The sequence below is a fragment of the Chenopodium quinoa genome, unplaced genomic scaffold (genome assembly GCF_001683475.1).
Source record: "Chenopodium quinoa cultivar QQ74 unplaced genomic scaffold, ASM168347v1, whole genome shotgun sequence".
Lineage (NCBI taxonomy): Eukaryota > Viridiplantae > Streptophyta > Magnoliopsida > Caryophyllales > Amaranthaceae > Chenopodium > Chenopodium quinoa.
In genome coordinates, this window is record NW_018743574.1 from 2,444,034 (window position 1) to 2,470,570 (window position 26,537).

Genomic DNA, 26,537 nt, shown 5'->3' on the forward strand with positions numbered 1-26,537 from the left:
TCATGCTTTTAATGTTGTAAAAGCATAATCTGCAAACTTTAAAATTACTAACTTATCAATTAAGCTTGCATGTAAATTCAAATAAATAGAATACGGACACAAATTAAAATATTTTTAATCTTACTATGGTCGGAAAATAATGCTTCACTCTATATTTCACTCCAGTATATCGGATTATTTGCTTGCTAAGTTGCTATTGCCTATCAACAAGCAACTAAACCAAAAATTATGATCAACATTTTTCAAGTGGAATATATATATATATATATTATGCATTATTTTCTAGTGTGATATCACCAAAGTAATGACTAGTTGTATGATGAACTGTTTTTTTTTTTTTTTTTTTTTTTTTTTTTTTTTTTTTTTTTTTTTTTTTTTTTTTGTGTGTGTGTGTGGGAAAGAGTGCATAATAAATTGATAAAATCATTGTAGAGACACGTGAAGAATGATACTTTTCTGTCTATATGCTTAAATAAAAATAACCTGACAAATTTCTTCATTTTCCATCATTTTTTCCAAATAATTTCAAATTTAAAAATTATGTACATCAATATTAATTTCCTATTTTCAAGTTTCAAAGAGTTCTGATGTCCAGGGATAAAAAAAAAAAAAAAAAAAAAAAAAAAAAAAAAGTTTCATTGCAATGCCATTGCCAGTGGAATCATCTTAGTGCATTGAGTCTGATCTTGCGGCTCTTATATGTTAGAATCGTAAAAGCCTTGACAAGCTCTTCCTTCACCGTGAAAAGTACAGAGGCAGCGAAAACACTCTGCACAATCTTCGTGCTCATCCCTTTATAAAATCCCAGTAATCCTTCATACCGGATCATTTTTACAATTGCATCCAGTGTACCTGTTGAGCAAAGAATTTGAAGAACACCACCAGAATAAGTGTCTTATAATCTATAGTGGAGAAATAAGCATGTCAGAAGTTGAAGACATTAGATTAAAGTTTGAAGACCAGATGATACTGTGGTCCTGACATCAATCAGAATTTGGAGTGGAATAATGTAAGAAGTATAATGCATCGGGTGCCTTAGAAAATCGAGGTAAATGAGTAAACTTGCAAATTTGCATGAAGCAGACAACAACCTAAAGGTGTACAATTGTATAAGAAATGAAATGTCACACGATTGACAATATCAAGCATTCTACGTGAAGCCTTAAAGATAGTATGCATTTCAGACGCACCTGAGTATCTTAGTGAGACATTACTGCCAATATCTTGTTTTGCCTGTAGTCTTGACTGCAAAATTATTCCAAATTCCACAGTTAGTTAATATTTCAAAAGCCTTTAAGATGATGTGAAAAAATATTCTTCAATTAAACATAATGTACATATCATGTTGAAGAATCACAACATAGCACATGACTGTTCACAAACAACATGGACTTTTAACCCATTATAAAATTATAAATAGTTATAAATTTTTTATATAGCAGGAATCATGTCATGGGATGATTCCCAGGCAGTTGGTAGCAAAGGCAGATCTCAAGGAGGGTGTTGCAGCAGTTGATAGCATATCCAGGTCACAAATTACCTACATCATGGCAGTGCCAGATAAACAGCCCGATTGTTTATGCCTTGAATCCCACACACACACACAAGCATAAACAGGGTGACTAGAGAAATAGACTACTGCAATTTAGTGGCTTTTATTTTGTCACAAGCATTTAGCAAAATCTTTAATATATCAGCAACCAAAATACCTTGACTACCAGCAACGGATATGTTGTAACAGTTGCACCGAGTTTAGCCACAGCACCAAGAAAGAAAACCTGTTCACATAACAGTTAACTCAGATTCTCAACACCTCAATTGATGATACACATCTTATGCGAAATTCGATTAAAAGCATGCTTATAGGAAATTTGCTGAAACAGTCCATAAAATGGGGAAAACGTTGGGAATAATTGGGGGATGGGTTTTTGACACTTGTTACATCCCATAATACCCTTATTATGCTTTTATTCAAGGTTCGGGACCGGGACCGAGAATGTGGTGATTGACCCCATGATGGGGGGACCGTTTGTGTTGTTGGTGATGATCTGATGATGAAATGAGTTAATTGATTGTTTACATGAAGTAAGATATGAGACTTACATCGGTGGCACATCACAAAACATGAGTAGTTTGTCCAAATTTATCAATCAACCCATCACATCATATCAATTAACACACATGGGTAATATGATCATCCATAGTTACTATTGTCAAATCAATCATCATATCATATCATGTATTCATTTCTATTACTATTGTCAAATCACGTCACTATTATTGTTATATGACATCATTTTACCTATATTGACATCACTTATATAACACAATTATACTTTTATGAAATCACTATTGTCAAGTCACATCATATTAGGACATCACATCATTATAAATAAAATTACATATCATTATAGTCAAGTCACATCACTTCAATATACTTTTATGACATCATTATATTTATATGACATCATTATAGTCAAGTCACATCATATTATTACACTCATGTGACATCATTATATTTCAAGATAGAGTCAAAAAACTCATTCTTGGTATTTTATAGACATCTTTATTAGAGCTGTCAATTCGGGTAAACGGGTCGGGTAAGAGTGGGTCGAGTCAACTCTGGTCGGGTCAATTCGGATTAATTCTATAACCTATGTGGGTCGGGTTTGGGTTGGGTAATGCTTGAGTCGGGTCACATCAGGTCATACTTCTTATCGGGTTTGGGTCAGGTTTAGGTCGGGTTAATAACAAGTCGGGTTACAATCGAGTCGGGTGAACAATAGGTTGGGTTTAATTCGGGTTATCACGGGTTAAAAAAGAGTTAGGAAAATTCTCGGGTTCGAGTCGGGTTCGGTTCAAGTCAATAATTTGCGGTTTATAATCAGGTCTTGTCATTCTCAAGTTTGAGTCGAGTTTGGTTCAAGTCAATAATTTGCGGATTAAAATCAGGTCGGGTTATTTTCAAGTTGGGTCAATCTCGGGTTCAAGTCGAATTCGGTTCAAGTCAATAATTTGCGGGTTATAATCAGGTTGGGTCAATTTCAAGTCGGGTCATTCTCGGATTCAAGTCGGGTTATGTTCAACTCAATAATTTGCAGGTTACAATCAGGTCGGGTCATATTCAGGTTCTACTAAATATAAATAGATAATTGTCATTTTTATCAAGCTAATTATTTCCTTTGACTATAATATAAATGACAATATACTAGGAAACTATAGTCTATAATTTAGGAATATAATTATCTCCTTTGACCATACAACAAATATATACTATATTTAACTCTTAAATTTGAGGATGATGCTCCTTTCTTTTGTTGCCTGGACCGACTTGGTCTCCCTAGACAAAATGCTTTGATCAACAATAATAAGGTGATCTAAATTGCATTTAAGGTGATTTAAAATCAAGTCGGGAATAATTTGGGTTGAATTTAGGTCGGGTCAATAACAAGTCGTGTTAATTTCGAGACGGGTTAGTAACAGATCGAGTTTAATTTTTGGGTTGGGTAAGTAATAGGTCTGGTAAAATTCGAGTCGGGTCAATAACAAGTTGGGTTGAATTTTGGTCAGGTCAATAACAAGTCGGGTTGATTTTGGGTCAGGTTTATAACAGGTTAGGTTAAATTCCGGTCGGGTTAGGAACGGGTCGGGTTAGCTTCAGGTTAGTAAAAAGTCAATTTAAATTTGGGTTAAAACAGGTTTGGGTAAATTTCGGTGCAACTCGGGTCCAGTGCAAGTTAATTAAATTGGTCGTTGTAAACCGGTAAATCGGTGCAAGTTGTAAATCGGTAAATTGGCCGTTTAAAAACAAATTGAAAGGTTCCACACACCCAATTGGACACCCGGAGGGTATTAGGGATCATGGTAAACATTTCAGCAATTATTATTTCCGGCGTAAAAAAGTCAAATTTTCCAAAATTAAAGGCTAATATCCACGCTTTTTTAGAAATTTTAGAAGTTTCGGGGCCCAGTGTCGAAAAGTCTTGAAATTCTATGGGATACATCTCGAGGTCACTTAATGCCGTTCGGAACAATATATGATCATTATTTGTTGACATAAATGTTCGTGGTAGGATTAAATTAATGAAATTGGTACAAGTTGTAAACCGGTAAATTGTTCGTTTAAAGGCAAAGTGGATGGTTCCACCCACCCAATTGTACTCCTGGAGGATATTAGGGACCATGATAAACATTTCGGCAATTTTTACTTCCAGGCGAAAAAAAGTCAAAAATTTCCAAAATTGAAGGCTAATATCCACGCTTTTTGAAATTTTTTGGAGGTTTTGGAGCCTGGTGTAGAAAAGTCTTGATATTTTAGGGGATACATCTCGGGATCATATAATGCCGTTTGGAACCATATATGATCATTATACGTTGTTATAAATGGTCGTAGAAGGCTTGAGCTAATGAAACCCGTGCAAGTTGTACACCGGTAATTTTTCCGTTTGAAGGCAAAATGGATGGTTCAACCAACCTAATTTGACTCTCAAAGAGTATTAGGGACCATGGTAAACAATTCGGCAATTTTTATTTGCGGGCGAAAAAAAGTCAAAAAATTCCAAAATTGAAGACTAATATCCACGCTTTTTGAGAAAATTAGGAGGTTTCAAGCCCGGTGTCGAAAAGTCTTGAAATTATAGGGGATATATCTCAGAGTCATATAATGCCGTTTGGAACCATATATGATCATTATTTGTTGTCGTTCGTGGTAGGCTTGAATTAATGAAATCGGTACAAGTTGTAAACCGGTAAATTGGTCGTTTAAAGGCAAATTGGATGGTTTCACCCACCCAATTGGATTCCCTAAGGGTATTAGGACCATGGTAAACATTTTGGCAATTTCTATATCTGGGTTTAAAAAAGTCAAAAAATTCCAAAATTGAAGGCTAATAAATCTACTCTTTTTGAGAAATTTCGAATTTTTCGGGCCCGGTGTCGAAAAGCATTGAGATTTTAGGGGATACATCTCGGGGGTCATATAATGCCGTTTGGAACCATATATGATCATTATATGTTGTCATAAATGTTCGTGCTAGGCTTAAGTTAATGAAATCGGTGCAAGTTGTACACCGGTAAAATTGGATAATTCCACCCATCCAATTGGACTAATGGAGGGTATTAAGGACCATGGTAACATTTCGACAATTTTTATTTTCGGGCAAAAAGAAGTAAAAAATTTCCAAAATTGAAGGCTAATATCCACGCTTTTTGAGAAATATTGGAGATGTCGCTAAGTCTTGAGATTTTAAAGAATACATCTTGGAGTCATATAATGTCGTTTGAAACCATATATGACCATTATATGTTGTCATAGATATTAATGGTAGCCTTGAGTTAATGAAATCGGTGGAAGTTGTAAACCGGTAAATTGGTCGTTCAAAGGCAAATTGGATGATTTCACCCACCAAATTGGACTCCCGAAGGGTATTAAAGACCATGGTAAACATTTCGGCAATTATTATTTTCGGGCGAAATAAAGTAAAACAATTCAAAAATTGAAGGCTAATGTCCACGATTTATGAGAAATTTTGGAGGTTTCGAGGCCCGGTGTCGAAAAGCCTTGAAAAATTAAGGGATACATCTCGGGGTCATAAAATGCCGTTTGGAATCATATACTTCCTCCGTTCTTTTATTATTGCACCACTTGCCTTTTTAGGAAGTTTCACAAATATTGCACCATTTCTTTTTTAGGAAAAAATTTGTTTGTGTTCACATTACAAATACCAAACATACCCTTGCTTTTTCACACTTACTTTTTAATTTATCAATATGTCACATAGGCAATTTTGTATTTTTACCTTTTTCTCTCTTACTTTTTTCAACTACCAAAATATTTGTACCCAACCCTTATGGTGCAATAATAAAAAAACGGAGGAAGTATAATCATTTTATGTTGTCATAAATTTTCGTGGTAAGATTGAGTTAATGAAATCGGTGCAAGTTGTAAACCGGTAAATTGGCCGTTTAAAGGCATATTGGATGGTTCCACCCACCCAATTGGACTCTCAGAGAATATTAGAGACCATTGTAAACATTTCAGCAATTTTTATTTCCTGGCGGAGAAAATAAAAAAATTCCACAATTGAATCCACGCATTTTGCGAAATTTTAGAGATTTCGGTACCGGTGTCGAAAAGTCTTGAATTTCTAGGGGATACATCTCGGGGTCATATAATGCCGTTTTGAACCATTTATAATAAGTATATGTTGTCATAACTGTTCGTGGTTGGCTTGAGTTAATGAAATCAAGGCAAGTTGTAATTCGGTAAATTGGTCGTTTAAAGGCAAATTGGATAGTTCAACACACCTAATTGGACTCCCGCGGGGTATTAGGGACCATGGTAAACATTTCGGCAATTTTTATTTCCGAGCGAAAATAAGTGTAAAAATTACAAAATTTAAGGCTAATATCCACGCTTTTAGAGAAATTTTTAAGGTTTCGGGGCCCGGTGTCGAAAAGACTTGAGATTTTAAAAGATACATCTCGGGGTCATATAATGTCGTTTGGAACCAAATATGATCATTATATGTTGTCATAAATGTTCGTGGTAGGTTTAAGTTAATGAAATCGGTGCAAATTATAAATTGCTAAATTAGCCGTTTAAAGACGAATTGGATGGTTCTACCCACCCAATTGGACTTCCGGAGGGTATTAGGGACCATGGTAAACATTTCAACAATTTTTATTTCCACGCGAAAAAAAAGTCAAAATTTTCCAAAATTGAAAGCTAATATCCACGCCTTTTTAGAAATTTCGAAGGTTTCGGGGGCCTGATGTCAAAAGGCAATGAGATTTTAGGGGATACAACTCGGGGTCATATAATGCTGTTTGGAACAATATATGATCATATACGTTGTCATAAATGTTCGTGGTAGGCTTGAATTAATGAAATCGGTGCAAGTTGTAAACCGGTAAATTGGTCGTTTAAAGGCAAATTTGATGGTTCCAAACAGCCTATTGGACTCTCGGATGTTATTAGGTCCATGGTAAACATTTCATGAATTTTTATTTTCGGGGAAAAAAAAAGTCAAAAAAATCCAAAATTGAAGGCTAAGATCCACGCTTTTTAAGAAATTTTGGAGATTTCGAGGCCCTGTGTCGAAAGGCCTTGAAAATGTAAGGAATACATCTCGGGGTCATATAATACCGTTTGGAATCATATATAATCATTTTATGTTGTCATAAATGTTCATGGTAGGATTGAGTTAATGAAATCAGTGCAAGTTGTAAACCGATAAATTGGTCGTTTAAAGACATATTGGATGGTTCTACCCACCCAATTGGATTCTAGTAAGATATTAGGGTCCATGATAAATATTTCGGCAATTATTATTTCTAGGCGAAAAAAAAGTCGAAAAAATCAAAAAATTGAAGGCTAATATCCACCTTTTTGAGAAATTTTAAGTCTTTAGGGCCCATTGTCTAAAAGTCTCAAAATTCTAGGGAATACATCTCGGGGTCATATAATGTCGTTTTGAACCATATGTGATCATTTTTTGTTTTCTTAAATCTTCGTGGAGGCTTGAGTTAATGAAATTCGTGGAAGTTGTAAACTGGTAAATTGTTCGTTTAAAGGCAAATTGGATGGTTCCGCCCACCCAATTAGACTCACGAAGGGTATTAGAGACCATTGTAAACATTTTGGCAATTTTTATTTCCGACGAAAAATAAAAAAAAAATTCCAAAATTGAAGGCTTATATCCACGCTGTTTGAGAAATTTCGAAGGTTTTGGGGCCCGGTGTCAAAAAGAAGTGAAATTTTAGGAGATACATCATGGGGTCATATAATGCCGTTTGAAACCACAAATGACCATTATATGTTGTCATAAATGTTCGTGGTAGGCTTGAGTTAACTAATCAGTGTAAGTTGTAAGCTAGTAAATTGGTCGTTTAAAGGCAAATTAGATGGTTCCACCTAACCAATTGGACTCCCGGAGGGTATTAAGGACCACGGTAAACATTTCGACAATTTTTATTTGCGAGCGAAAAATGTTAAAAAATTCCAAAATTGAAGACTAATATCCACGTTTTTTGAGAAATTTTGGAGGTTTCGGGACTCGGTGTCGAAAAGACTTGAGATTTTTAGTAATACATCTCAGGATTATATAATGTCGTTTGGAACTATATATGATCATTATTTGTTGTCATAAATGTTCGTGGTAGGCTTGAGTTAATGAAATCGGTGCAAGTTGTAAACCGGTAAATTGGTCGTTTAAAGGCATATTGGATGGTTCCACTCATCCAATTGGAATACCGGAGGGTAAAAGGGACCATAGTAAGCATTTCGACAATTTTAATTTTCGGGCGAAAAAAATTTTCAAAATTGAAGGCTAATATCCACACTGTTTGAGAAAATTTTGAGGTTTCGAGGCCTGTTGTCGAAAATCATTGATGTTAGGGGATATATCTCGGGGTCATATAATATTATTTTAAACCATAAATGATCATTATTTATTGTCATAAACGTTCGTGGTAGCCTTGTGTTAATGAAATCGGTTCAAGTTGTAGAATGTAGATAGGTAAATTCGTCATTTAAAGGCAAATTGGATGGTTCCACCCACCTTATTGGACTCCCGGAGGGTATTAGGAACCATGGTAAACATTTCGGCAATTTTTATTTATAGGTGATAAAAAGTCAAAAATTTCCAAAATATAAGGCTAATATCCACACTTTTTTAGAAATTTTAGAGGTTTCAAGGCCCGGTGTAGAAAATTCTTGAGTTTTTAGGGGATACATCTCGGGGACACAATGCCGTTTGGAACCATATATGATCATTATATGTTGTCATAAATGTTTGTGGTAGGCTTGAATTAATGAAATCGGTGCAAGTTGTAAACCTGTAAATTCGCTATTTAAAGGCAAATCGGATGGTTCCACCCCCTAATTGGACTCCCAAAGGATGTTAGGGAATGTGGTAAACATTTCAGAAATTTTTATTTACAAGCGAAAAAAAAATCAAAAAATTCCAAAATTTAAGGCGAATATCCACGCTTCTGAGAAATTTTGGAGGTTTCAAGGCCCGGTGTCGAGATTTTAGGGGATACATCTCGGGGTCATACAATGCCGTTTGGAACTATATATGATCATTATTTGTTGTCATAAATGTTCGTGGTAGGCTTGAGTTAATGAATTGGTACAAGTTGTAAATAGGAATGTGTAGAGTGCGGTCTATACCGCACCAAGTCGCAAACCAAACCGCAATTTAGCGGTTTGCGGTTTGGAAATTGCGGTGCGATTTTTAAATTTGACCAAACCGTGGTTTTGCGGTTTGGTGCGGTTCCAAAAAAATTTCAAACCAAACCGCAATGTAAAGCGGTTTGCGGTTTGAACCGTAAACCATAAAATCAATTCTATAATATATATTTTAATAAACAAATATAAAAAAAAATCTTGATATTTTTTAGGGTTACTGATGTTATTTTGCAATACCTAGTAGTCGACATTCTCATCTATCCCTCCTCTCCCTCATTTTTCTTCCTCTCTGTATCAATTTGGCAATTTCTACTTCTATTTCTCCTTCAAATCTAAATTTTTGAGAGATCAAGACCATTGAAATTCAGACAATCGACCACCATTTAAACTCCCTTTTTTTCTTTCTTTTCGACAACGGAAAGTATTCTGTAATTTCATATTATCTCGCGTTCTATATTAGAATTAGATAATTATATTAATATTAGTATTCGATTAATTATTAATATTCGATTCATTTTTAATGAATAAATTAGTCTATATAAATATTTAATAATTTTTGATTTTCTAGCGAATGAATGATTCATAAATGAAATTGAAATGACAAAACAATTCTATGGAATTTTGTAAGACGGAAAGATCTTTTGAATCTGATTATTCGATTATATTGACAATTTCAAAAAATTGCTCATATTATATTCATAGTATGATGGAAGTTTAGCCTGTATGCCCCCATCGTCTAGCGGTTCAGGACATCTCTCTTTCAAGGAGACAACGGGGATTCGACTTCCCCTGGGGGTAGGGTACTACAAAAGGAAGTTGATCATAGATTAGCAATAAGCTTCAAATTGAATTGATTCTTCCTGGGTCGATGCCCGAGCGGTTAATGGGGACGGACTGTAAATTCGTTGGCACTATGTCTACGCTGGTTCAAATCCAGCTCGGCCCAATAATCCGCTCATTCATTATGAGACGAAGGTTTTTGTCTTCCCGAAACGGCTGATACACGTAAAAAAATAATCCAATTTTTTGTTATACTTTCTTTTTTCTATTTGTTTGCTTTATTTATTTGTTTCGGGAAATTGAAATTCTGATCAGAATAATGATCTAGATTCATATTATGGTATGGTCTTTAAGTTAAAATTGTTAAAGTATAAATAGAAAAAAAATAGAAAGAAAAAAAGAAAACTCTTTTTCTTTATTTTATCAATAGATTTTGAAATAAGAAAAATTTACTAGCAATTCGTGTCGTTCTCACTAAAGAAAGTCCATATTCATGTGAAATGAAGATAAATATATCACTCGCGTCTCTGTTACAACACAAAAATTCTACCTAGAAATGCTTTGAGTCAAATCATATAAGAAAGTAAAGTATAGATACTGTATACTTTAGTTCCCTGGGATTGTAGTTCAATTGGTTAGAGCACCGCCCTGTCAAGGCGGAAGTTGCGGGTTCGAGCCCCGTCAGTCCCGACGGTTCCAATAATCCATAAATATATCAATGGATCTTTCCACTTTTTTGGAAAAGAACAACAATAGAAATTCACTTTCAATAGGAAGTCTTCGGATGATTCTTAGGTCTTTTTTTTTTCTTTTTGAGTTTATTTTCTTCTCATTTTCAAACAAATAGAAAAATTTCCATTACTTGAACTAGAACTAATTCCTAAAACAGATATGTGGCTTAGTACTAGAAATTTTTTTGATTGGTAAGATTCTATTTAGGATTTCAAAAGATAACATAGTAGGTCTGGTTTTTCAATTTCTCGCGTCTATCTAATGGAATCGAATTCCAGATGTTTCTCGGGAGTACATGTATAAATCGAATTTGTTTCTTGTACAACACCCAATTTTTTATTAAAATTACCTTGACAAAATACTTTTCAGATTGATCCCGTTTCCTTCTATTTTTTGTTTTTGGATTTTTGTAACCAGTGGAAGTGGAAACGAAAAAGTGAAACTTCATTAGATGATTGATTGTAGAAGAAAGACGTCAGGTTCTGGAAAAAAGAGTAAAAAAGAACGATAACTTAAGGGAATTCTTGATTAGATAACAAATTCCATTTTTCTTTTTTTGGATTCAGTATGGATAAAAGAGCTTCCTATGGTATACTATTCAATTCGCGACGGCGAATTGATATGATAGCTCATATATTGTTATTCCTGATATTAATCTGATTCAATATCATCAACAGATAAAATTTGGATCATCTCTATGGGATTAAATCCCGAGTTAATGGTACGTAAAAAAACGATAAGATTATGGAAGTAAATATTCTCGCATTTATTGAAACTGCACTATTCATTCTAGTTCCTACTGCTTTTTTACTTATTATCTATGTAAAAACGGTTAGCCAGAATGATTAATTTGAATGAAACTTGATTTCGTAGTTCTTTGACGGATTCCAATTGCATTTCTTAACTGAAACGAGCAGGAGCGAATCAGCAATATTCGATGAGAGCTGATAGTATGGTAGAAAGATTCATATGAATCTTTCTACCATACTATCAATTAGATTAGTCTTTTTTCGTGTAAGACGCTGTACTATAAACTATAATTTATGATAAAGATACAAACTTAATCCCAGTACCTGCCGAAAGAATCAACGAAAAAAAAGTAAAGTTTGGTATATATTAAGAAAAAACCAAATTAGTAATCTTTTTTTTATCATTGCCAACCCAAGAAGGAAAGTAATTGAATTGATTGGCTGGTGGATAGATGCTCGAAAGAGTTCGATGGTATGAAAACTTCTTTAAATTTTGCAATCAAATATTGAAACAAAAGAGATCCGCTGTTCTCCATTATAATAAAACTTATCTAATTGAATTTTGATAAGAGTCCATTCGTGGAAATTTCAGAAAAATTCAATTAGATAAATTTCCTATCATCTATATCTCCGTTCGAAATATAAACGTGGGAATTATTGAAATATCTTTTTTATTGACATTATTATCTTTAAATACACTTTGCGAAGCGATCGATAAAACAAATGATAATGATACAGTTTTATTCCTCAACGAAACTCAATTAGTATTTCTAGAGTCCACTTCTTCCCCATACTACAAGCGAAAGAGAAAATGTAAAGACTACCATTAAAGCAGCCCAAGTGAGACTTACAATATCCATGTGAATTATGTCCCCTATTTCTATGAATATGAAGGAATTTTTCCATTATTGTTTCATAATAATAGTGAAATCCCTGGTACAGAGTCAAAATTTTTTGGGATTATTCCTTTAATGAACTAATCCAATACCTGAATACTCAGCTCAGAGACTCTTTTGAGTTTGTATACAAACTATATTACGCTTTTCTTTATCCACAATTGGAAATTGGTTAGATATTCCCTCCCGCCGACTTCAAGGCCCAGTCAGTAATCACGTCAATAGGGCTGGAAGGGAATGGAGAGTTTTCGATAGTCCTTCTACTACTTACTAAAAGTCAAATCTTTTCTTGAATCCTAGACACAAAAATTTACAGAACTTTTTTTTTTGAGAACCCCACAAATACAAGTACATACAACTTGATTGCTAATTGCTCGCCTCCACTACAAGATTCACAAAGAAATCTGAAGTAAGTAGTACTTTTTTTAGAAAATTTAAATCTTGTTTAGAAATCTATCATATTCATGTGTAAATGTTGTGTTTTACATGATCAAGTTGTTATAAGCGTTCGTTTTATACATAGCATCAAATTTGATTTTTTTTTTTTTTTTCATTTTATTTTTTGTTTATAACCTCTCAAATTTACAAGTCACAAATTTTATGCAAGTAATTTGTGTGTGGTCTCTTTAATTATAAATTTTGTGCAACTAATTAATTAAATTTTTTTGGTTTAGTTTGTTCATCTCATACAACGGAGTCGAGTACAGGGTCTTGCAAAGTAAGTATTACTTCCTCAATTTATTAGCATTTTTCTACAATATTAAATCATGCATAATGATTTTGCTTACAACTTATTTATTTTTTGATATTTTGACATCTAGATGTCAAGTACAGAAGGTAGTCCAAGTTCTGTGGGGACTCCCCTTGCTGAAGATGATAATGAGGAAGGATTTCTTGAGAAAGAGGATATGCCACAACCTAAACAAAAGAGAAAGGCTACTAAACAAAGGTCAGACATATTGGATCACTTCACTAAATACACTGAACATGGGCAAGGAATATGTAAGTGCAAATATTGTGGTATGTTTTACAATTGACACATGAAAGATTGAAATTGAAGACTTTTGTAAAAACCAATTGTAGAAGAGTATGTCTTACAACTGACACATGGACTTCCTTGCAAAAAATCAATTATATGTGTCTAACTGCCTACTTTATTGATAATGATTGGAAACTAAACAAAATAATATTAAATTTTTGTCAAATATCAAGTCATAAAGGGGAAGCAATTGGTAAGGCAATTGAGAAATGCTTGCTTGCATGGGATATTGAAAATGTCATGACTATTACAGCTAATAATGCAAGCTCTAACGATACATCTATTCTTTATTTGAAAAAAAGAATAAACAATTGGGGGACAAGTGTTTTGAGAGGAGAATTTTTGCATGTACAATGTATTGCTCACATAATGAATTTGGTTGTGAATGATGGTTTAAAAATGATGAATGATTCTGTACATCGTGTTCGAAATGCAATAAGGTTTATTAGGTCATCTTGCAATAGAGTTGAACGGTTTAAAAAATGTGCCGTAGAAGAGAAAATTTCAACTCAAATTATGTTGTGTCTTCATGTTCCAACTCGGTGGAATTTGACTTATTTGATGTTAGACACTGCTGTGAAATATGTAAATGCTTTTGAGAGATATGATGATGAAGACCCACATTATAATGATGATTTATGGGATGTGGATGGTTATGGGAAGGGGTTAGGGAAACCTATGTCAGATGATTAAGATCATGTTCTGATAAAATTGTTGAAAGTTTTTTTATAATTTGAATGTTCGTGTTTCTGGCTCATTATATGTGACTTCTAATGCTTATTTTCATAAGGTTTCTGATGTGGATTGTCTATTAAAGGAATGGTGTGCTAGTTGAGATGATAATTTTAAGAACATGGCTATGAAAATGAAAGAAAAGTGTGAAAAATATTGGGGTGATCCTAAAAAGTTGAATGTAAAGTTGTTTATCTCTGCTATACTTGATCCTCGTTACAAATGGGATTGTGTGGAGTATGGGATTTGTCAAATGTATGAGATTGATGTAGCTTTAAGTATATGCAACACAGTCAAGAAAGCCTTTAAGTATATGTATGATGAGTACAAGGGCTCACAAGTGACAACTAATTCAAATAGTACTCAGAGTGAGGGTTCAACTTCTAGTGGAGTAGATGGTGAACCTAGTATAGGAAATAAGGGAATAATAAGGGCTAGATACAAGAAACTTAAAGCTACAAAAGATGATGTGGATGCCAAATCTGAGCTAGATAAGTATTTAGATGATGATACGGAGGAGGATGTGGATGATATTGATATTTTAAAGTGGTGGAAAACTCATGGTGCACGATATCCTACTCTTTCTATTATAGCTAGTGATATATTAGCTATACCTATTTCTACGGTTGCATCTGAAAGTGCTTTTACCACCAGAGGTCGAGTACTTGATTCATTTAGGAGTTCATTAACTCCTAAAATAGTAGAAGCTCTTGTTTGTGGTCAAGATTGGCTTCATGTATTACCCCTTAATGTTGAAGAGCCACCGGAGGATATTGAAAAATTGGAAAGTGGTATGTAGTTTTGTCCCTTTTATAGCTATATAATTCAATTGTTTAAACTTATCATTTATCTTCCATGTTACATAACACATGAATTTCTTTTATTGTAGATCTCTCCAAGATTAGTTTATCTCCACCCATCATTGACATAGCATGAGGTTTATTGACAAGAAATTACAGAGGTTGCCTCAATTCAGATTTTTAAACTTGGACATAGAAACTAATTTGATTTCATGTCTGACTTATTTCTTGATTTTCTTGGACTGCAGAAAAAATAATGGCTATGCTGTGTACAAGGCCCATTTGTTCATTTCTCTTGTGCTGTTGGAATGAGTTGGTGTGGGAAGAAAACATGGAAAGAAGACTTATATTGTATTTATATTTACTGAATTGTGTGGGCCATAATTGAGAAAACCAAAAGTTTTCCTTCTTACTTTTCGTTTATTATGCTTTAGAGTCGTAAAGCTTTTTCATTTGTGATATAACTTTTGGTTTTTGTATTAGATAAGTTATAATGGAGTAGTTTACTTAATGATTTTGCTTCATGTTTGCCTTTGCATCGTATTTTGCGGTGCGGTTAGTATATAATTGCGGTTTGGTGCGGTTTGATAAAATCACAAACCGCAATTTTGCGGTTTGAGATCCAACCCGCAATTTTGCGGTTTGAGATCCAACCCGCAATTTTGCGGTTTGAAATCCAAACGCACCGTACACAGCCTTAGTTTTAAACCGATAAATTAGCCGTTTAAAGGCAAATTGGATGGTTCCACCCAGCCAATTGGACACCCGGATGGTGTTAGGGACCATGGTAAAAATTTCGGCAATTTTTATTTTACGGGCGAAAAAAGTAAAAAAATTCCAAAACTGAAGGCTAATATCCAGGTTTTTTGAAAAAATTTGTAGGTTTCGGAGCATGGTGTCGAAAAGACTTGAGATTTTAGGTGATAAATTTCCGGATCATATAATGTCGTTTGGAACCATATATGATTATTATATGTTGTCATAAATATTCGTGGTAAGCTTGAGTTAATGATATCGGTGCAAGTTGTAAACCGGTAAATTGGCCATTTAAAGTCAAATTATGTGTTCCACCCTCCCAATTAGACTCCCGGAGAGTATTAAGGATCATGGTAATTATTTCGGTAATTTTTATTTACAGGAGAAAAAGTCGAAAAATTCCAAAATTGAAGGCTAATATCCACGTTTTTTGAGAAATTTTGAAGGTTTCAAGGCCCGGTGTCTAAAATCCCTGAGATTTTTGGAGATACATCTCGGGGTATATAATGCCGTTTGAAACCATATATGATCAATATATGTTGTCATAAATGTTCGTGGTAGCCTTGAGTTAATGATTCGGTGCAATTTGTAAACCGGTAAATTGTCAAGTTGGATGGTTCCACCCAATTGGACTCCTAGAGGGTATTAGGGATCATGGTAAATATTTCGCCAATTTTTATTTACGGACGAAAAAAAAGTCAAAAAATTCAATTGAAGGCTAATATCCACACTTTTGAGAAATTTAGAAGGTTTTGGGGCCTGGTGTCAAAAAGCCTTGATATTTTAGGGGATACATCTCGGAGTTATATAATGCCGTTTGGAATCATATATAATCATTATATGTTGTCATTAATGTTCGTGGTAGGCTTGAGCTAATGAAGTCGATGAAGTTGTAAACCAATAAATTTTGTTTAAAGGCAAGTTGGATATTTTTCACCCACCTAATTAGACTCCCGAAGGATATTAGGGACCAAGGTAAACATATCGATAATTTGTATTTCAAGGAGAAAAAAGTAAAAAAAAAATCCAAAATTGAAGACTAATTCACGCATTGTGCGAAATTTTGAAGGTTTCGAGGCTCGGTGTCGAAAAGTTTTGAAATTCTAGGGAATAAATATTGGAGACATATAACGCCATTTGGAACCATGTATAAATATGTTGTCATAAATGTTCCTGGTAGGCTTGAATTTATGAAATCGGTGCAAGTTGTAAATCGGTAAATTGGTCATTTAAAGGCAAATTGGATTGTTCCGCCTACCCAATTGGACTCCCGGGGGGTATTAGGGACCATGGTAAACATTTTGACAATTTTAATTTCCGGGCGAAAAAAAGTAAAAAAATTGAAGGCTAATATGGTTTTTGATAAATTTTGAAGTCTTCGGGCCCCGTTGTCTAAAAGTCTTGAAATTCTAGGGAATACATCTCGCAGTCATAAAATGTCATTTGGACCCATACATGATCATTATTTGTTGTCATAAATGTTCGTTGTAGGCTTGAGTTAATGAAATCGATGAAAGTTGTAAACCGGTAAGTTCGTCGTTTAAATGCAAATTGGATGGTTCCACCCACCCAATTGGACTCCCAGAGGTATTAGGGACCATGGTATACATTTCCGCAATTTTTATTTCCGTGCGAAAAAAAAGTCAAAAAATTCCAAATTTGAAGGCTAATATCCATGCTTTTTGAGAAATTTCGAAGGTTTCGGGGCCCGTTGTCGAAAATAAATAAGATTTTAGAAGATACATCTCGGGGTCATATAATGTCGTTTGGAACCATTTATGATCATTATATATTGTCATAAATGTTCGTGGCAGGCTTGAGTTAATGAAATCGGTGCAAGTTGTAAACCTGTATATTGGCCCGTTTAAAGGCAAATTGGATGGTTCCACCCATTCAATTGGACTCCCGGAGGGTATTAGGGACCATGGTAAACATTTCGGCAATTTTTATTTCCGGGCAAAAAAATAAAGTAAAAAAAAAATCCAAAATTGAAGGCTAATATCCGAGAATTTTTTGAGGTTTTTTAGGGCCCGGTGTCGAAAAGGCTTGAGATTTTAGGGGATACATATTAGGGTCATATAATGCCATTTGGAAACATATATGATCATTATATGTTGTCATAAATGTTCGTGGTAGGCTTTAATTAATGAAATCGGTACAAGTTGTAAATCGATAAATTGGTCGTTTAAAGGCAAATTGGATGGTTCCACCCACCCAATCGGACTCCCAGAGGGTATTAGGGACTAGGGGTGAGCAAAAATTCCGGGTACCCGGAATTGGAACCGGAACTGGTTAGGAACCGGCGGGTCCGGAACCGAGATTGGACCCGGTGGTTCCAATTCCGGGTAATAAATTAAGGATCCGGTTATAACCAATTCCAATTCCAATTCTCAACTTTTTGGACCCGGAACCGGTTGGGTACCCGGTTACCCAATATATCCTAAATTAAATAAATTTTAAATAATAAAAATATGTTAAATGTATCTAATTTGTACAATAAAAAAAGTATTATTAATACCTAACATGAATACAAATAGCTTAATGCATATATAAATATAAGTATTAAACACTAATAATGATACTAACTAAAATAGAATTATAATTTGTATTATATTTTAACAATTACATACATAAATGGGTACCCGGAACCGGAACCGGTACCCAATGGTTCCAATTCCAATTCCTAAAATTTAGGACCCGGTTTAACCAATTCCAATTCCAGTTCCGAATTTTAGGACCCGGTTCTAACCAATTCCAAGTCCGGGTCCTAAAATTTTGACCGGGTACCCAGTTTGCTCACCCCTATTAGGGACCATGTAAAACATTTCGGCAATTTTTATTTTCGGGCGAAAAAAATTCAAAAAAATTCCAAAATTGAAGGCTAATATCCATGTTTATTGAGAAATTTTGGAGGTTTCGGGACCCGGTGTCGAAAAGTCTTTAGATTATAGGGGATACATCTCGGGGACATATAATGTCGCTTGAAACCTTAAATGATCATTATTTGTTGTCATAAATGTTTGTGGTAAGCTAGAATTAATGAAATCGGTACAAGTTGTAAACCGGTAAATTGGTCGTTTAAAAGCAAATTGGATGGTTTCACCCACACAATTGGATTCCCGGAGGGTATTAGCCTATTAGGGACCATGGTAAACATTTCGGCAATTTCTATACTCAGGCGAAAAAAAAGTTAAAAAATTCCAAAATTGCAGGCTAATATCCACAATTTTTGAGAAATTTCGAATTCTTAGAGGCCCAGTGTCGAAAAGCATTGAGATTTTAAGGGATACATCTCGGGGTCATTAATGTCGTTTGGAACCATATATGATCATTAAATGTTGTCACAAATGTTCGTGGTAGGCCCGAGTTAATGAAATCGGTGCAAGTTGTAAACCGGTAAATTGGTCGTTTAAAGGCAAATTGGATGGTTCCACCCAACCAATTGGACTTCCGGGGGGAATTAGGGACCATGGTAAACATTTCGGCAAGTATTATTTACGGGTGAAAAAAAGTCAAAATATTCCAAAATTGAAGGTTAATATCCACACTTTTTGAGAATTTTTAGACATCTCGTATAGAGTTGTCAATTTGTGTAAACAGGTCGGTAAGAGTGGGTCAGGTCAACTCGGGTCGGGTCAATTCGGATTAATTTCATAACCTATACGGGTCGGGTTTGGGTTGGATCATGCTTAAGTCGGGTCACGTCGGGTCATATTTCTTATCGGGTTTATAACAGGTCGGGTTACATTCGAGTCGGGTGAACAATAGGTCAAGTTTAATTCGGGTTTTCATGGGTTATAACGGGTTATGGTAATTCTTGAGTTCGAGTTAGGTTCGGTTTAAGTCAATAATTTGCGGGTTATAATCGGGTCGGGTCATTCTTAGGTTTGAGTCGTGTTCGGTTCAAGTCAATAATTTGCGGGTTATAATCAGCCAGGTCATTTTCAAGTCGGGTCATTCTCGGGTTCAAGTCGGGTTCAATTCAAATCAATAATTTGCGGGTTATAATCAGGTTGGGTCATTTCCAAGTAGGGTCATTCTCAGATTCAAGTAGGGTTATGTTCAAGTCAATAATTTGCAAGTTACAACGAGGTCGGGTCATTTCCAAATTAGGTCATATTCGGGTTCAACTAACTATAAATAGATGATTATCCTTTTACTATAATATATATGACAATATATACTAGGGAACTATAGTCTATAATTTAGGAAGATAATTATCTCCTTTGACCATACATCAAATATAAACTATATTTAACTCTTAAATTTGAGGATGATGCTCCTTTCTTTTACTGCCTTGACCCACTTGGTCTCATTAAACAAAAGGCTTTGATCAACAATAATAAGGTGGTCTGAATTGCATTTAAGGTGATTTAAAATCAGGTCAGGAACAATTTGGGTTGAATTTAGGTCGGGTCAATAACAAGTTGTGTTGATTTTGAGTCGGGTTAGTAACAGATCGGGTTGAATTTTATGGTCGGGTTAGTAATAGGTCCGGTAAACTTTGAGTCGGGTCAATAACAAGTCGGGTTGAATTTGGGTCGGGTCAATAACAAGTCGGGTTGATTTCGGGTCGGGTTTGTAACAGGTTAGGTTAAATTCAAGTCGGGTTAGAAAGGGGTCGGGTTGAATTCAGGTCAGGTTAGTAACAAGTCGGGTTAAATTTGGGTTTTGACGGGTTAACACGGGTTTTGGTCAATTTCGATTCAAGTCGGAATCGTTTCAGGTCAATAATTTACGGGTTACATTTGGGTCGACTCATCTCCAGGTCAGCTCATGTTCGGGTTCGGGTCTCACATACTCTAGTCAACTAGGGTCTAGGGTTGGTTTAAGGTCGGGTTCGGGTCACCATTTTTTCAAGTTCAGATGGCTCCGTTAATAATCGGTTTGAGTCAGTATTTCAGGTTGGGCCAACTTTTGATAGTTCTGATCTTTATAAGTGTCTTATGGTTTCAAACCTCTTTATATGACCTCGGGAGTCACCCCACACATTCAATTCATTGTTTGAAAAAATGTCGAAATCGTGTATTATAGCCTTCAATTTTGGACAATTTTCCACTTTTTTTGACCTGAAAATAAAAATTGCCAAAATGCTTACCATGGATTCTAATACACACCAGAAGTCCATTTGGGTGGGTACAACCATCTTATATGTCTTTAAACGGTCGATTTACCCGTTTACAACTTTTACTGATTTCATAAACTCAAGCCTATCACGGACATTTATGACAATTTTATAATGGTCATATATGGTTCCAAACGGCATTATATAACCCCGAGATGTATCCTCTAGTATCTCAAGACTTTTCGACACCAGGTCCCGAAACCTCAAAATTCCTCAAAAAAACGTGTATTATAGCCTTCAATTTTTGAAAACTTTGACTTTTCAGATTTTACCATGGACCCTAATACCCTCCGAGACTCCAATTGAGAGGGTGGAACCATCCAATTTTCCTTTAAGCGTCCAATTTACCCATTTACAACTTCCACCGATTACATAAACTCAAGCCTACCACGAACAGTTGTGAATCATGTGATTTTGTATTTACATAAAGAACCAAAAGCAACCAAAAGAAAAACATAGGAAACTTCAGAATAAGTTGCATTAGGGAATGGTAAACGGCTATACGCTGCACCCAGCATTACAACGAAAGACAAATTAGGTCAGTGCAACCCAACCGCTAAGAAAACTGAGGTTCAGCTACATGGGATCAATAAGCATTCCTTACAAAGTTACAAGACCGATTATGAGAGAGGCTATTAGGTGACTAGTGGGTTAGTGGCTTATTCCAATCTTTTTCCTTAACTTATAAATTTGCAGATAGGTCATTCCCTCCCACTCTCCAGCGCGCCCCAACTAACCCCTTGTGGCCTTGGGCGAAGAGTAAATGTGCAAAGGAAGGACCATATCATGCTATCTACATTGGCTTCAACTCATTGTCCTTAATAATATAACCACAAGGGAAGATTTCTAACATAAATATTTTGAACAGAGATCACTACTCGGTTGGCCATTTAGGACAACACTGTGTAAACCTTGCCGAAGAAATCGCAAGGTGTGATGATTTAAGTTGAATTCTGAGTTTGCCAAAAAAAAAAAAAAAAAAAACAAAACAAAACTCAGCATCATCTTACCTCCAAAGCCGTTATTTGCTTCACTCCATGCTTGTTAGTTGCTCGTTTTTCTTTGAGAGACCTTAGTGAAGTTTCATAAATCATGAATTGGATTGATGGGTTGCAAACCTGAAATGGTTCACTATTGTTACTTCAAAGTCAGAAGATTTCCTTTGTTATTATTTCTCATGGATCAATGAGAGACTAACCATTATCAGAGTAGGAATAAGGCCCTTCCAAAATCCTCGAATTCCTGCTTCACTGTAAACCTCACCTGCCTTCAAAGGTTTAAAAGGAGGATTTCAAACGACTATCCACAAAAAATGAAAGTGTATTGACTTAAATTAATTTTCCATATTATTATCATTTTATTTACACAAAACATGTTTCTTGAACATTGACATCCTAAAGATCAAGATCTAAGGGCCAAGCCCACAAGTTCTTTTCCAGGGGTCACACAAAATAGAAGGCTATTCACTGGAATGATGAATGTGATGCTGAATGTCTTATACAGCCCAATTACCCACATACAGAAACATTTTGAATAGGAGTCAAAATGTCAGTGAGGTAAATGATCCAATTGCACCCTTGTATAAGACAAACTAATGCTTTTCCTTGACCCCAAAACATGTAAAACATACTAGACAAAAAAAAATAAATTTTTAACAAATAAACCTTCTCAGATTTGTTCAGAAGTATATATAGTCAAACACCACATAAATAGCATTAGAATGATACTTCTATATTGTGGTCCAACATGTGGTGACTTTTACAAAACAGCTCATTGTCTAATGGAACCTGAATGTGTTTGCAGGAAGCTATCTTGCACTTTTTTTTTAATAAATAATGAATCCAAAATTAACAAAAAAATCATGTCCACCGATACGTACAGCTTGCAGCGTTCCATATGGTTTCGGTTTTGACGATTCAAGTTCAGCTAACTTTACTAGCAAGGTGGATGCTGTCGCACTGTTTTCAGAAGCTTCCTTCAAAAGGGCATCCCTTTTTCTCTCCATTATGTTTCTTTCTGCTTGGGTTTGTGTCTAAAAACAAAGATGCTGTGAGACATTAAATAAACCATGAACTCTGAAGTACATAATGCACACTCTGCAAATTCAAATGTGAAGCATAACCAAAGTTCAACCTCAGAAAGACTACAGGCAATGTGGGTATGAATAATTGAAGACACCTATCTATCATTTTCATCCGGAAAGTTCCCAGTTATTCTAGCTAAATTAGTAAGGTTTTTGAAAGCACAACACAGCACAATTTGCCTTTTGTGTACCTTGAATTTTATATTCAGGGGTCTTTAATTTTCTTCACAGCCCATATTCAAATCTTTAAACCAATCTATTCAGCAGTACTCTGATGCCCTACCCCCCAAAAAAGAAAGAATATGCATGAAGCTCAAACTTTATTACGGTAAGTATGCTAATTAGGATTCCCTCCCAGGGAATCAGGGACCATCAAAATACATGCTTTCTCATACATCACATTATGTAAGGGAATACTCTGAAAGAACCTGCATGCGAGTGACGAGTACCCACATTGGATTTGTCAGCAAAACATTCAAGCATCTGCAAATATATAAAAACATATAAATCACCTATAAATAAAAAAAATACAATATATACACAAGTATAATAATAAAGGAAATTTCTTGATTTTTACATGAAAATGAAAGGATTTAACTCTTTTTCTCAGAGACGAAACTCAATTTTGGTAAACAATCCCAGAGGAAAACTAGAAAAAGAATTGCAAATAAGCAACCATAACTGATGCGCCAAAAATACTAAAATACAATAATGCATCCAAACGGTTTTACCCAGCCATAGCTGCAACAGCAAGCCATGAAATCATTCCAACATTTCCATCACCCAACCCTTTCACCTTGCGTGCTGCTGCAATTGACTCGGCCTTGTTCTTGAAAACTTGGTAGAAGTAATAATAAACACCCTGGAATGAAGAAGATGAGAAGTAAATAGAACAAATTAACATTTAATACAGTACATAATAAACTTTGTCTGGACAGGCTATGATTCCAAAACACAGAAGTATAACAGTCAAGCACTTAGCTTGTTGAGAAGGTGACACACCCTTGGGGCTATTAAAAAAAGAAAATTAATTGAATTTAAATAGAACCTAGTACTCTAATCCATTCCCCAGTAGATCATGAGCTTTTAAGCTATACTTATCTCAAAAAATATCAAGTAGGATGCATAACAGTTGAACATGATAATGCTGCCAGCCGTTCATGGAATAAGAAATTGTACCCGGGAACAAGGTTGAATCATGTCACTGAAACTGGCCATACTATGAAAGTTTCATTTTTCTTTTCATACTTCAGCATAACAGTTTACTTCTTACAATTTAGATGCACAATTTATATGACGATTGTTTCCCTAAGGTAAAAGGTAGAATTTCAAAGAGTATAGACTGACCTGTGAAGCAATAGTTCCAAATAGGGAAGGCTTCAGGCCACTGTAAAGTCCACCCCAACCCTCAGTTTTAATAACCTGAACATTTAAAAGAAAAGAATCAGGTTGCCATTCTTGTGAACTTTGACTTAAAATAAAAAATCAGACATGGAGGATTTGCATCAAGCAAGTATGAAATTGAAATTTATCATATTATTATTGGTGAACTAGAACTAGCCTGAAGCAATTGGACAAGTGTGCCTCCAGGACGCTGATTTCCAGAGGGAGAGGTTCCATGGCCAACATCAAGCCCTTTCTTGACAACTCTCTCAGTTTGCTGGCGTGTGTTAACCTACAATCACAAAGCCACAACCAATTCTACTGGTGCTTTATTAGTTATATGTACAGATTCTACACTAGAAACTCACAAACATATACAGAAAAGTTACACCAGATTTTATACCGTTTGAAGAGGGTATGTTAAAATCTGAGCAATTAAACCACCTCCCGCTCCTGCAAGTCCATTAGCTAAAGCGCTCGACATGCCTTCTCCTGATCAGCGCGTCACAAGAAGAAGCACTGCTTTTCCCAGAAATGTGGATAATATAAGAATTACAAATCTGAATTCTAGAAACAGTATTTTTTATAATTTTTACACATGCAGTGAATTAGTAATTTTACCTATAGGTCTTGATGTCCTATACTAACAATTTCAACAGGTTGTTTAATTGTAATTTTTCTAATCCTACCGTATTCTTCCCATATGAAATATAAAGCTTCTCTTCACATACTATTTTCTCCCGTATAGTTACATCTATTTCCCCACCTCCCACCCCTTTTCCCCAACTTGTGAAAAGTATTTTACGAAACGGATTCTGGGATTCCTTTACTTTTGTACAATTTTAGTTACTTGTGAACCTGTGTAATCATCCACATATCTTTCTTCCCCGGTTCATTAGCCAAATCTTTCGAAAACTCTTTGCTTTATTTAGTTAGTTGATCAAGCCAAAAACTACAGACTCATCCCTCTAGGATTGGACTTAAGCTCTCTGATGAGGCCAATCCCCCATTAATGGCAATTTTTGGTCCCACTCACTCCAGCAGCCCAAAATCTAATGATCTATCTATGTTGACTAAGAAAATAAAGCCTTCTCTTCTGTAGAGATTAGAGAATAAGGGACTCATCGCCAATTTTTACTACTTGTATATGGTATAGCTTAGTCAGTAATAGATAAATTATGTTACTCAGGCTCTACATTTCACCTAAATTACCCGAGTCAAGTATTACTCCAACAAAGATATGGACACTTACGCTTCACATTGGACTAAAGCTATGTAAGATTTTCATTAAATGGCTGACTCAAAACCGGAACACATAATTTTTCCCTTATAGTAATCTAGTCTTAGTTTAGATCACCATGTATGGATGCTATCTTTGGTACCCAGCAAACAGTCAGTTCTCTACACCTCGCACGACACAAAATCCTCTTAAGACCACGAACTTCACACGAATCTATTACCAACAATAATCCAATTAAGGTCTTGCACTCAAACTTTTCCTAGAATCAATTAATCCAAAATGCAACAAACTCCAAAACAAAAACTAAAATTCATCAATCTTTCTCCAACCAGGCCCAGCACCCATCTTCCCCTTTCCTTTTGTATCACTCACACCATAACAACAATTCGGATCAACACCGGCATATAATATGATCTTAGCCGGATTCAATATTCGATAGTTAAATTGATAGTGTTGTCAATCACCCTATGTCCCCATTTCCTTCTTTGGGGATTATAATTCCTAATTTCCACAGAACTATTAGAAAAAATGTCTTAAAATCTCCTGTAAATACTAAAATTTCAGAAACATATTTGTCCAAATCTCTTGAACAAAATGATAAATTTCCTGATTTTTCTAACGTAGTAACTGGTAAGCTATCAATAAAAAAAAATAAAAAATAAAAAATAAAAAAACCAATAACATAAAAATCAGAAAGAAAAAAAGAATAATAATAAAACCATAATTATAATCACTGTATATGTACTCTGATACAAAATTTAAGGGTAACCTTTTAGCAGAGAGAATTAATTCTACCAAAAATTGAGAATAATTTCAATGAATTACAGAAAATAATCAAGGAAATATCAATTAGGCTATGAAAAATGAAGAAGGGGATAAGAGCAAATTACCATTAATCTCGGAGAATCAGTGCGTCAATATTATTTTCCGCAAAAGAGCAATGTAAGAAGTTAAGAACAACTCCTAAACAAGTGGATAACATTTTCTTTAACAGTCAAAAATTACTCACTATTTACTCAATTAACCATT

General features: G+C 34.9%; 2 protein-coding genes and 2 non-coding genes across 6 annotated transcripts; 3 read left to right on the forward strand and 1 right to left on the reverse strand.

Moving 5' to 3' along the window:
- Window positions 1-361: 361 nt before the first annotated feature.
- On the reverse strand, window positions 362-26,526 carry LOC110682008 (peroxisomal nicotinamide adenine dinucleotide carrier-like). Of its 3 annotated transcripts, none has more exons than XM_021858207.1 (12): window positions 26,399-26,526; window positions 24,672-24,787; window positions 24,447-24,560; window positions 24,233-24,307; window positions 23,617-23,747; window positions 23,314-23,368; window positions 22,682-22,834; window positions 22,001-22,069; window positions 21,813-21,920; window positions 1,710-1,778; window positions 1,191-1,245; window positions 362-852 (listed from the first exon to the last, which is right to left on the reverse strand). In XM_021858207.1, exons 2-12 carry the CDS (start codon window positions 24,750-24,752, stop codon window positions 662-664), a joined length of 1,101 nt encoding a protein of 366 aa, XP_021713899.1. In that variant the 5' UTR covers window positions 24,753-24,787; window positions 26,399-26,526; the 3' UTR covers window positions 362-661. The 3 variants fall into 3 exon arrangements, with proteins under 3 accessions (XP_021713899.1, XP_021713900.1, XP_021713901.1); XM_021858208.1 differs by having other exon boundaries at window positions 24,672-24,790; XM_021858209.1 differs by lacking the exons at window positions 362-852; window positions 1,191-1,245; window positions 1,710-1,778 and adding an exon at window positions 13,062-13,268 and having other exon boundaries at window positions 26,399-26,520.
- TRNAY-GUA lies at window positions 10,056-10,139 on the forward strand. Its single transcript has one exon. It is a non-coding gene; the product is annotated as a tRNA-Tyr (tRNA).
- On the forward strand, window positions 10,590-10,663 carry TRNAD-GUC. Its single transcript has one exon. It is a non-coding gene; the product is annotated as a tRNA-Asp (tRNA).
- LOC110682009 (zinc finger BED domain-containing protein RICESLEEPER 1-like) lies at window positions 13,268-15,082 on the forward strand. Its single transcript, XM_021858210.1, has 2 exons — window positions 13,268-14,912; window positions 15,011-15,082. Exons 1-2 carry the CDS (start codon window positions 14,243-14,245, stop codon window positions 15,055-15,057), a joined length of 717 nt encoding a protein of 238 aa, XP_021713902.1. The 5' UTR covers window positions 13,268-14,242; the 3' UTR covers window positions 15,058-15,082.
- Window positions 26,527-26,537: the final 11 nt, after the last annotated feature.